The sequence below is a fragment of the Barbus barbus genome (genome assembly GCF_936440315.1).
Source record: "Barbus barbus genome assembly, chromosome: 6".
NCBI classification, from domain to species: domain Eukaryota; kingdom Metazoa; phylum Chordata; class Actinopteri; order Cypriniformes; family Cyprinidae; genus Barbus; species Barbus barbus.
In genome coordinates, this window is record NC_136734.1 from 9,645,041 (window position 1) to 9,657,512 (window position 12,472).

The 12,472-nt window shown below is 38.5% G+C and overlaps 1 protein-coding gene across 1 annotated transcript; it reads right to left on the minus strand.

The window, feature by feature from the left end:
* Positions 1 to 3,861: 3,861 nt before the first annotated feature.
* LOC306870616 (ADP/ATP translocase 2) lies at positions 3,862 to 7,911 on the minus strand. Its single transcript, XM_079417999.1, has 4 exons — positions 7,671 to 7,911; positions 6,134 to 6,620; positions 4,837 to 4,977; positions 3,862 to 4,718 (listed from the first exon to the last, which is right to left on the minus strand). The coding sequence occupies exons 1-4, from the start codon at positions 7,779 to 7,781 to the stop codon at positions 4,561 to 4,563; spliced, it is 897 nt and encodes a 298-aa protein (XP_079274125.1). The 5' UTR covers positions 7,782 to 7,911; the 3' UTR covers positions 3,862 to 4,560.
* Positions 7,912 to 12,472: the final 4,561 nt, after the last annotated feature.

Sequence of the window (12,472 nt, forward strand, 5' to 3'; positions counted from 1 at the left end):
TGCAAAACATTTCATAACGTCTCTCATATGCATACTAAAATATAGGCTATCGTGCAATTCGAGATCACAATTAGGCGCAAGCTGATATGTATTTTAATTTGAAATTTAATGCACAAGTAAATGTGAGCACAGTGCACTTATACTAGAAAATATGCGCTATTTACAAGTACAAACGAAAATGAAACCATTTAAATGCATAAAACAACTAATTTTACATTCTGGCATTTATGTGCTGTTGTCTTCCGGCCTTTTTCACATTCTTATCACTAACTGCATATCTCATCCATGAGTATGTAATGTTAGAGAACAAGTTTTGGAGGGTTTTGAGAACCAGAACCAAACTGACTGAGTAATAAAGCTATAGTGAGCCCCTTTATTAAAATACCTGGAGGTGAGGAATAATACAAAAATTGTCATATTCACTCAGTATTACTTGATATAATAATTCACAAATATCTCAATTACAATTAAGTAGAAATTAATTCTATCCAGCTGTGTTTTAGGCACTAAAATAGTCTAGTACTTTATAGTCAACCACATTTTTATATTGAAATAATGAAGATTTCTTTGCCACCCCAGGCTGGTTGCTGCCCACTCCCTGGCCACCCCTATGAAAACATTCTGGCTCCGCCACTGATCTCTGGCTTCAACAGCTCTGGGCTGTTTTTCCCAAAAGCATCGTAAGCTTAAGTACACCGTAGACCCAGTGAAACCAATGGAGCTATGATCAACATAACCTTATGATGCTTTTGGGGAACGCAGCCCTGATAAGTAATAACGTGATATGCAGCCTGTGTTAACATTTATTATAAGAAAACATTACAAATGTTTCCTGTGTTAACATAAATATTTCTGACTTTCAAAATAAAATATAAATATACGGTAACACTTTATTTTAGGGTCTCTTAACTAGTTGCTTATTAGCATGCATATTACTACAATATTAGCCATTTATTAGTACTAATTAAGCACATATTAATGCCTTATCCTACATGACCTTATTCTACATCCCTAATCCTACCCAATGCATAAACTTAACTACCTTACTAACTATTAATAAGCAGCAAATTAGGAATTTATTGAGGGAAAAGTCGTAGTTAATAGTGAATAGTGTTGCCTATTCTAAAGTGTTACCAAATATAATGTAAATCAACGTCTTTATAAAATAAATCAGCACTTATGACAAGTGATTAATTTGATCCTAATTTGAAACTGGTTTGTACAATAATTCTTTATAATAATTCTAATAATTTCTGTTAAAACTGCTGTTAAAACTACCATGAATGAAGCACACATGCTTATGTAACCCCGTCGTCCCAAGAAGAATAAGGGAAACTCAAGTAGGCAGCAACAACAGTGTGTTCTTTGTGAATATAACCATATAAATATTTTATTGGGCAATATTAAAACAGCACCACTGAAATTAAACATAACATTAATGTAAACAATATAAAAAATTAAAAAAAAAAAAAAAACATAACTCCAGTCTCAGCAGACCACAGGGTTTCATATGTGCTGGCAATAGGCCTATTGTTATTTGTACATGCTCAAATTGGTCAGCGGGTCATTACTATGCCTCTTCAGTGGATTGTTTGAATATAATCTTTTGATTACAGCTGTTAATAAGAGCTGGTATCCACCTCTGATAAGCAAGAAACAAGTTAATAGGGGCTTGCCTGCCTCATGGAACCTGGACAGACAATTGTTATGTGAATCTTTTACCCAAATCAAATTCCCAAAAGAAAGAAAAATTGAACGGAAGATACTTCAACTTTTGTGAGACCTACCTCACACTTGCATCACACAAAAGGATTTCAATGCGTCTTTGCTCGCAACTCCCAGCAAAAGTCCAGTCCCGCTGGAAAAAATAAAGTAGTAATAGTGATTTCACTTGCTGAGATTTTTAACCTATTCAACACCTGAACTCCAAGCATGATGCGGCTGTCCAAAATATTACACACTGAGAGCTCCACTGACAGCTGCAGATAGTGTTTGGAGTGAAGACCATAAGAACAAAACCATTCGAATGACATATACCAATCATCTTGCCAGGGTGGTCCAGCAGATCAAGGACAAACTGGAGGAGGCTGTGGATGTGTTCCAACGTGTAGATAAAGCACAGACTTTTTTAGAGAAAAATTATTGAATAACATGTTTAATTCTTTGAGTTCTTCCATGGGGACACCATTAAAATTAATTAATAACCTCACTGTAGCCATTATGGGTCACACCTCTTACCTCCTACTAACAACCAAATTGTCTTTTCATCTGCTATTAAACAGCCCTGTAATACACCATACAGCTTCGCCTGCATGGCACATGGTAACCAAAAGGAGGATTAACATGGTAACATGCTTCCAGTTCATAATCACCTTTTGTACATGGTTAGGAGAGCCACTGAAGGCTCCAGCTGTGGGCCACTGATTCCAAGATAGTGACATGGCCTGGGACTCATCTGGGACCAGTTTAAACTTGCCATCACAGTTTCTATATTGCTACTACATTCTGTTTCTCACTCCTCAAGCTTCACTATCCCTCTCTGTCTCATTCCTCCTCAGAGTCATGTATGACTGAAGGTCAAACTTTTCAGACTGACAAACCCATCATATTTAAGGGAGAAATTTGATAAAGCAAATGTGACAGGGTTACTACTACTACTTTAATGTAATTCATCCATACTTGGAACACCAAGGAAGTGTTATATTATGGAAAAACCCTTCAATCAAGAAATAAAAATGGATTGTCAGTTAATGTATCAGGACACAAAACTTAACATGGATATTGATAGTACTTAGAGTCCAAATTCTCAGAATATTTGAACTGCATTTATAACAATTATTTGACTGCTTAGTTCTCCTATGCATGTATATCACAAATACCTAAAAATGGGGATAAAGTGGTGATACCATAATTGATTAAAATTGTTTATTTTTTGTTTGTCAGTTGTAATCAAAGGTCCACACCAGGGATCTCCAATCCTGCTCCTGGAGTTGCCATCCTGCAGACTTCAGTTCCAAACCTGCCTGCAATTATCAGGTAGTCCTGAACACCTTGATTATCTGGTTCAGGTGAGTTTGCTTGGGGTTGAAGTTGAAATCTGCTGGATGGTAGCTCTCTAGGAGCAGGGTTGAAGACCCCTGGTCCAGTGCCTCATGGATCTGACTCAAATGCAATAGGAACCTGGCAGAAACCTCTAAATAACACAGTTATTGGAGGTAAGATTTTGCACTGCATAGAGTCAATATTTACACTTCTATTGTATTGCAATGTTTTTGTCATATCTTATGTTATTACAGGTACAACCATTAGCACTAACTATGATGCATTGTAAATTCCTGCCAGGGGCTGCTCATATTTTTTCATTTTGTAAGATTACAACTTTTTTTTTTTTTTTTTTTTTATTGTTATAGTTTTGGTTTTTGGTATAATCAAACATATAAATAAACAAACAAATATGTTACTAAGTATACCTACAGTATATATAAATTATAGCTATTGTAAATGTGGTAATTAAGTTACTTACAGTTATACACTAGTCCCCATCAGTAGAAATCACATTCCAACTCCCACTCCCTCATCAGCCTCTTGGAATCATCCTAACCGTTCCCTCTGTTAAGAGCGCACCTGCCAGTCTATATCTGGATCCCACCAGTTATAGCAAAAAAAAAAAAACCTTGTAAGAGTGAACAATGACACTCTTAAATTCATGCTACATAACTTTACTGATGAAATACAATTTGTAGTTCAAATTATGTAACATGAAGAGTGTGAACTGTTGTTCATTTTAGTTTATAGTGTTTTGTTTTCTTATAATCCATAGAAGTGCTGTTTCGGAAGCTAGAAATGATTGCAAGTAAAATTCACAAAATAATATTTTATTACAGAAAACACATTTGCTTTTGGTAGTATGACTAAATCAAATGAAGATTAATAATTAAAAAACGACTGAAGCTCTAATTACATCTACTTCATTCAATGCACATGAAACTGCCGTTAATCACGTTACTTTATGGTATAAGTATCCATGCAGTGAGTACTCCTATAATTGCATATCAGAGAACAGGGGTTGCTGTTCAGGGAACCCTGCTACTGTCCTGCAGAGTTCAGCTCCAACCCTAATGACACCTGAACACGCTAATCAAGGTCTTCAGGGCTACTTGAAAGGAAAGTCAAAGAAACAGAGTTGGAACTGAAGTCTGCTGGAGTAGGGTCACATGTTCTCTACACATACAAATAATTTGCATACCATGACAAGTATATTAATGCTGCAAAAAGCATGGGAGGTCATATAAACAATATTATGAGGCTACAACAGACAGGTGAAGGTTCAGTGGGTTGAATTTATTCAAGTCCTAATTAAAAACAGATATGAAAACAGCTATGATAACTGAATGACAACAGTGGCCAGTGATGAGTCAGGAAAGAGAGGAAACATAAAAAAATACACATTATCTTTTATATAACTAGTATTGCAACACTAGTCAGGCCTCATAAGAAAAGGAGGAGTCCATTCACATAATACACAGATTAAGTTTCTTCAAATAGTGAATTTTATAGTGTTTAAATGATCTTCTTGAGCTCGTCGTACAGAACCAGGACGAAGGCTCCACCCATGCCTCTGAGCACATTGGACCAGGCACCCTTGAAGAAGGCCTTTCCACCCTCATCACGTGCAATCTTCTTCCAGCAGTCAATAGTGCCGCTGTACATTATGTCAGCTAAAATAAGAAGTAAAAAAAAAATTAACGATGATATTCAAGACTGAACATAACCAAAGAGCAAAATGGCTTCTATAATTTGGAAAGAACATGGAAAGAAACAGGGGTTGACTGTTACCTCCTTTACGCCCAGACTGCATCATCATACGACGGCGTACTGTGTCAAAGGGATACGATGTGAGACCAGCGACGGCAGTGACTGTCTGAGCAATCATCCAGCTGACCACAATATGGGTGTTCTTTGGGTCAGGTAGCATTCCTGTAAAATACATATATTTAAATTAAATACCAAATTTAGTTTTACCATGCTATTGTTCAATACAGATTAACCATTTTGCATTAGTGGCTTATTAAAACAATTTTCAGAACTACAGTTTCAAGGTGTTATGAAAATGAAGTGGCCAGACTTTGTGTGGTGTGAAGAAGTGTTAAGCTATAACAGTTCTGATTGGCTGTTATTGTTTCACAGTTTTTTGTTTTTTGTTTTTTTTTCCCCAGAGTGGACAGTAATGATTAAATTATTCGTATTATCTAGCTGGGCTCTTGATGTGCGATAAAACTATTATAAAGGAAATATAAAAATACTAAAATAAAATGGAAAAATATAAATTCTCACCAAAGGTGGTAAATATTATGCAAAAATACTGAATATGCTAAATTGTGAAAAACACTGCTAAAGTTCTAGACTAAATGTTAACATGCATTTACTCATCTCACGCACAAAAACAGATTCAGTATTCCAAGCTCATAATATGATGCAACAATTCAATTGGTTAAATAGTACAAATATCAAATGTAATTAATCCCATTTTATTAGCCAATGTCTGACCTTTGATGATCCAATTCAACCATACTAATATGCAAAAATTACTTTAGATAAACAGCTTTGCATTTCATTTTTTTTTTTTTTTTTGCTGTAGAGTGTTTATCTTTCTTCTCCTGCATCCTATTCTTCATGCAATCCAGAATAGAAGCACAACTGAAAGGTTTGCTTGAGCCATGGCCTCTACATTTTCTTCAGCCTGAGGCTTATTCATTTCTCTTTTGGTGTGAATGGGCTTTTACTTTTATCAAAAATATAGCTTTCTTATATCAAAAACAAGCAAGCAAGCCCAGTCCAGTCCAGATGATAAAGTAATGGAAAATTAACATAACACATTACTTAGTTACATTTTATGGAAAGTAATGCAATTAGTTATTTTTAAGGGAATAACGCAATACTGTAATGCATTAAACCTGCATACATTTGACTTTGGACATTATTAGCTATGTGTTGTGCATAATGGTAAAAAACATAAAATGATAAGAATAACAAAGAATCAAATTTAGAGTTAGTCTAAACAGTTTAAACGATTTTGAAATATGCAGCTCATGATGTTGCAATCTGCCTTTTGGCTAACTCTAATAAAACCTACCTTTTGCAGTGTCATAGATGCCGAAGTAAGCCGCCCTGTAGATGATGATGCCTTGCACAGACACGTTGAAGCCCTGATACAAGCCTCTTAGACCATCAGACTTGAAGATCTTTACTAAACAGTTTCCAAGGCCTGTGAATTCTCTCCCTGCACCAGCTTTTCCGACATCAGCAGCCAAACGTGTTCTGGCAAAGTCAAGGGGGTAAACAAAGCACAGAGATGTGGCTCCAGCAGCACCACCAGAGGCGAGGTTACCAGCGAAGTACCTCCAAAACTGGGTACGCTTGTCAACACCATCCAGAAAAATCTTCTTATACTTATCCTTGAAAGCGAAGTTGAGAGCCTGCGTTGGGAAGTACCTAATGACATTGGCCAAGTTTCCTCTCCAGAGGGCCAGGAAGCCCTGCTCCTTAGGAATGCGTACTATACAGTCAATAATACCTTTGTATTGTTTGTCTACTGTGATTTGCTTGCTGGCATGCTGGACCTGTAAGAAAAGGGCACAATTTTACAACCAATTAATGTATAAAACATCAGTACATCATTGAACACAACCATTTCCAATGTTCTGCATGACCACCAGTTGCACATAAAATATTTCAAAATCTATTCTAAACTTTTTTTGGTCATTTTTTTTTTCCAGAAAAGAGACATGCTTTTGAAACATACTTTTGTCAACATTAGTACAAAAACGGAACCAAAGACAACAGACACTGACAAGGACACAACATATTTAGTAGCAGTGATGGTCTTGGTTGCGACCCTCCATAAGGCTACAACAGGCCTGGTCCTGTAAATAGATTCTCCTTGCCATGACTTTGTTTACAACTATAGAAAATTCTGGTTGATCGCTAACCAGAATAAAATAATGCACTTGTTGATTAACAGCGATCACAACAACTCAAACATCCACAGAAACCTTAAAATGCTCAAATAGCTTTAGACAACTAGCTATAATCCAATAGACCTCTAAAATTAACAGATGCAACAGGGTTCCCACACTTTTTGAATGAATTACCCATTCACCCCAAAGGGCAGAGCATTATAAGCAGGTGCCTATGAAGGGAGCAGGGTAATTGTGGCCTGGTTGGAATACACTTGGCAATGGAAGACCACATCATTTCCACATTATCTTCATTCAGAATGTTACCATGACAATGCAGTGGGACATCCATCACCCATTAGCTGTAGAAATCAGATTTCTGTTAATACTGTTGTTGTCCACTCTGACACGTAACTCGTACTTCAGCAAAGGGTTAAAGGCATAAGTTGAACTTTTGTGTTGCGTCCCCTTTTCACCCTCGAGGGCGCAAAATCCGTTTAGAAACGACTACTAGGCTACTTTTAGATGGCAGATCAAACTTGATGTAAAATATCATACTCATTCATAAAAATGACCTTGCACAAGTGGAAACGAGAGCGCCTCAAAAACAGATCGTATGTAGTTTTATTGTGTGATAACACTCGCTGTCATATGCATATAGGCTTTGAACAGCAGTCTCTCACTCTCGCGAATGCAGTGCCAGACATAAGTTACCTGAAGGAGCAGCTTGACTCTTTCTATGGGAGCAACAGCAGTCTTGGAGATCGCGGCGGCGATTCCACCGGCCAAAAAGTCCTTGGCGAATGAAAGAGCGGTCTCACTCATTGTTCCGTGATGCTGTGTACAGAAACGCTATTCGCCAGATCCAAATGACCGAATTTATAGATGTTCTGTGACTTTTCTAAAGCCTAGATTGCGAGATATAACTGGAAGTCTGTTATTTTGTTATTGGCCCATCTATACTTTAGGGAGGAGAAAACCTTACGTCTATAAATGCCACACCTCCTAATGTTATTGGAGGATTTTTTTTTTCGTACTTAGACAGAGAGCGAATATTTAGCATTCTTTAATGTTTTTGTAGGAGCAGCAAGCGTGTCACTGCACAACATGAATTTTGTCCTTGTCAGTGTGCCTTTAACACTGAAAACAAGCCTGTTATCATAACAGAAACACAGCTTCATATTTTTATCACTTTTCCCCGCTACTTGAACCTCTCTGATCTATTACTTAAAATACCCCTAAAAAAATTAATGTTTTAAAATTAATTACAGCATGTTTGATGAATGTTTATGTTTTCAGTTAACAACTATGTCAGTAGCCTATTTATAGTCTATTCAAGTCCATTTTATTTTTATAGCGCTTTTCACAATACACAGGTTGCAAAGCAGATTTTCAATTTTTAGAAACTGATTATAAAAATGCTTATAATATTTTTGATGCTTTATTTTCCATATTGAGCAGTCCAGAGCTGGGTTATGTGATAGTTAACATTTGACAACGATAAACAATTAGCTACACATTAATTACTGCAAATGTACAGTATAGCCTACTATACAGTATATTCAGGTAAAGTTGGGTATATGTACAATAGTTATCAACTGAAGTAATTATATTTACTAGGTAAAGTTTTCATTTCGATTCACAACATTTTGGGTGTAGTGATAAACTAATACTATTAAGTTATGTGCATTATGCCATGATTAAAATAATTTATGTTCTGCATCTCCCACCGGTTGTCAACAGTAGTTTATGTTCTGTTTAGTTCATCAGACTGTTTTTGAATTCTACTTGGATTTTAGTTCAGGGTTTATCAGTTTCCTTGGTTTTTGATACATATATGCTGCCTTCAAAAATCGAATGCTGCCAACTGGATTCAAGCCTCTTCGCTGTCTGCCACAAGGTAACAGTTTACAAAATATCTCTAGATGCCACACAAGACAATTCTTCTCTGGCTATACAGTTATAATACAATGACAACAATTACCTATATATTGATTAACTGTAAGATTAGGGAGTGTCTTTAAGGTACAGAACTGAAGGGAAGGAGCAGGTATAGCGCCCGTCTAGAAGCAGCAGCAGTTCCCCCACTGTGAGGTAAATTATAAAAGGCTGAAGAAATGCAGATATTGATCCATTGAAATGCACTGGTTGCAATTTGAAGACACTGGACAATGGACATCAAGCTGTGCCAGAGGTGCAAATGGCCGCTTTTATCATGTTCGTTTTGTGATCACGCTAGTTCCAGTGACTTATTTCTTATTAGTTTTCTGGTAACTTCCCTTTGTTGGTGAAATGATGGGGTTCCGTGACAAGGTTCCAGAGAGGCGTGTAAAGGGCGGGTTTTAGTGAAGCGCAGCAGAGCTTCTGGCCTGACGGTGGAAACGCATCATGATTTTGGGCTCGGTGCTACAGGTCCGAGGCTATTGGCCCGACAGTGGAAAAGCGGCTAATCTCTGGGAAGGCCATCGTCTCATCTGCAGACTAAGAGTTCCTTCCTGGGATCTTTCTATAGTCTAGTGGTTCCCAATACTGGCTGGACATTTTAGATGTTTCTCTAATCAAGCACATCTGATTCAACTCAACAGCTCATTAGTAAAGACTCCAAGATCTCAAAAACGTGCAATGTTGAGAGTTCTCCAGGACCAGGTTTGGGAACCACTACTATAGTACTAGAAGGTTTATCAGATGCCATTCGAGCCCATGGAGTCAGCTCAGAGAAATTTCTGACCCTTAAAGTTGTTAGCATTAACATCACTTAAACAAGTAGGAGATTTGCAGGCCCTTTCAGTAGCCCCATCCTTCTTGGGCTTTGCCCCTGGACTGGTCAAATTTATTCTGCAAACCTAACCCTAACCACTCAGTTGGTTATACTTCAAGCCTTATTCCCTCCATTGTTTCAATCACCAGAGCAAAAAAAGGCTTCATTTATTGTGTCTAGTCCAGGCTCTGAGAATTTATGTGAACTGCTCATCCCAGTGGCATAAATTAATTATTGGTATGCTTTGGTGGGCACAGCAAGGGTTCTGCAGCTACCAAGCAGTGTCTATTGCAATGGATCACAGATTTCCTTGGGCTACGAGGTATGTGGATTGTCTTCACCTCTAGGATTAATGGCATCCTCTAGGGCTGCGGTTTTCAATTTTGGTCCTGGGGACCCACTGCTCTGCACATGTTGTATGTCTCCCTTATTTAACACACCTGATTCAGATCATCAGCTCATTAGATGATGGCTCCATGAACTGTGCCAGATGAGACATACAAATTGTGAGATGAGATGAGATGAGATGAGATGTTTGTGCTGTGGCAGACTGGTCCTCTCTGCACACATGTATAAGGTTTTACAGTTTGGACAAGGATTCATCCCCAGGTTTTTCTGGGTTAATCCATTTTTTTGCTTATAAGGTATAAACAGGCATCTTTTCAGTATGTCGGTGTTGGTACACATATTCCCATAGCACCAACAACATGCCGGAGTGTCGAAGTTCCCTTAGTGGAAGAAGTGGATTGAGAAACAACGTGACAAAGCTGATCAGTATGAGAGAACTGTCGTGCTGGGGGACTCTACTTCTAGTTCCTCTGCAAGAGAAAGTGAGGCGGAAGGAGTAGCTGCAGCCGCAGGTCCTAACAAGGCGAGGATGTTTACGAACATTCTCAGTCAGGACATCTTTTTAGCACTAGATCGTACCAAAACCAGCAATCGTTATACAGTCCACACGCACAGTCTACTGTGCTCCATGCTTCTGGTCAACAGGTTGACGAGTTCAATATCAACCGCTTTTCTGTTCCGCGAGCTTTTCAGCAGTACCGTAAGGAGCGCTCTGCACTCCATGAAGCAGTGAATGATTGGGGTTTGGAAAACGGGATTCAGTCTATTTGCTTCGCCACAACCTGAAGCAATACAGGTAGGAAGAACGGAGCTTGTGTGTTGTTTGAGCGACTGTTGGGACAAGATCTATTGAACTTGTCTTGCCGCCAACACCATATTCACAAGATTATGTTGGAGGAAGTCATTCACAACAACCATGGGTCCATCAACGGGTCAAGATATTGGCATCCTCAAGAGATTAAACAGAAATTGGCCCCAAATGGCCATGCTTAACTACAAGCCCAGAATTGATGACAATGTTGCCAGTGTTTTGCAGAATGGGGCAGACAACATCCTTCAGCTCTGCTTCCAGCAGATAAAGGTAGTTTAGCCTCGGGATGACCATGAGATGTTGGAGCTCATCACCTTCTTGCTTTGGGGCGTCCCACTCAGAGGAGTTCGCTTTGCCAAACCAGGGACAATACATCAGGCTCGCTTCATGGCACAATTGATTTATGCCCTAAAACAGTTTTGCCTTCCGAGACCCCCACAAGCTCAAAGAATTGAAGGAGCTTTGTGTCTGAGGGGTGAATCTCTATGTAAAGTCGCGCCTCCCAATCACTGCACCCAAAAATGATCTGGACCTCCTGAAGTTGATGGCTGCAGCAGATGACAGAGCAGCAAAGGGTGCCCTGAAAAAACCTGTGAACCAACTCTGGAATCTCAGTGAGAAAGTGGTTGCACTGGCCCTGTCTGATCCAGATGTTACAGTGGAGGAAAAAAAGGCAATGTTTGCTGCAATGGAGACTGAAGTACACAAGTAGCTAGAGAAGAGAGTGAATGTAGACCTAAGTATCGGTAAAAAGAACACTCACAACTTCATTATTCTTGATTTCTGTCAGAACTTCCTAAATGAAGATCCTGGTACCTGGGCAAAAATCACAACTTGTATCACAGCTGAGGAGATTGAAAAAAGCCAGACGGTGACCAATAACAAGTCAGAAAGAGGCGTTGTGCTTATCCATGAGTACAACAAACTCCTCTTAAAGACTGAAGAACAAACACAGTTCATTATGCAGATTGTCAGAGAGCACCGAAATCTGTTTCACGATGCCTGCAAGAGTACTATGGCTGAAGGACTTGTTGGATCATCATACATATCTAGTTCTAAGTTTACTTTCTTCACCAGTGCAGTAATTTCACATTTTAACATTCTGCTTTTACATCTGCAAGAACTTTGTGGCTAAAGGACATGATAGACTGTCAAGGATCACGATCTAGATCTAGATCAGATCACAATTTTTCTAAGATCAGTTCTCATCAGCAGCATTGTAATTCAACATTTTAAGACTAACAACATTATTTTGTGTTCTCATTTTTAAAGGGGTGGTTGACTTTTTTCTAGGCTTGATTGTGTTTATAGGGTGCAGTCAAACATGTGTTCATGCTTAGTTTTTTTTTAAAAACGCATTATTTTTCACATAATTTACCTTTATTCTACACTGTTCTGTCCCTTCTCCGATAAACTCCCCAATTATTTCCTGGTTTCATGAAGCCCCTCCCTCAGAAATACGTGATGGGCTCAGATTGGTTAGCTGGCCCAGTGTGATTCGCTAAACCGCATCTAGTGCGCGTCCAAACTTCCCGTCCCTCACCTTCGGTTATCAGTTTGAGCCTGATTGAGAAGCAGATGATGTTAGTGAAGAGGATC

What these genes read in the sequence shown, in the direction of transcription:
- LOC306870616 (XM_079417999.1), bottom strand. Translation starts at nt 7,781, where the DNA reads ATGAGTGAGACCGCTCTTTCATTCGCCAAGGACTTTTTGGCCGGTGGA. An exon ending in CATCTATGACACTGCAAAAG is followed by an intron (nt 4,978 to 6,133) that starts GTAGGTTTTATT and finishes TGTATTTTACAG; the next exon opens with GAATGCTACCTGACCCAAAG. An exon ending in GCAGTCTGGGCGTAAAGGAG is followed by an intron (nt 4,719 to 4,836) that starts GTAACAGTCAAC and finishes TTCTTATTTTAG; the next exon opens with CTGACATAATGTACAGCGGC.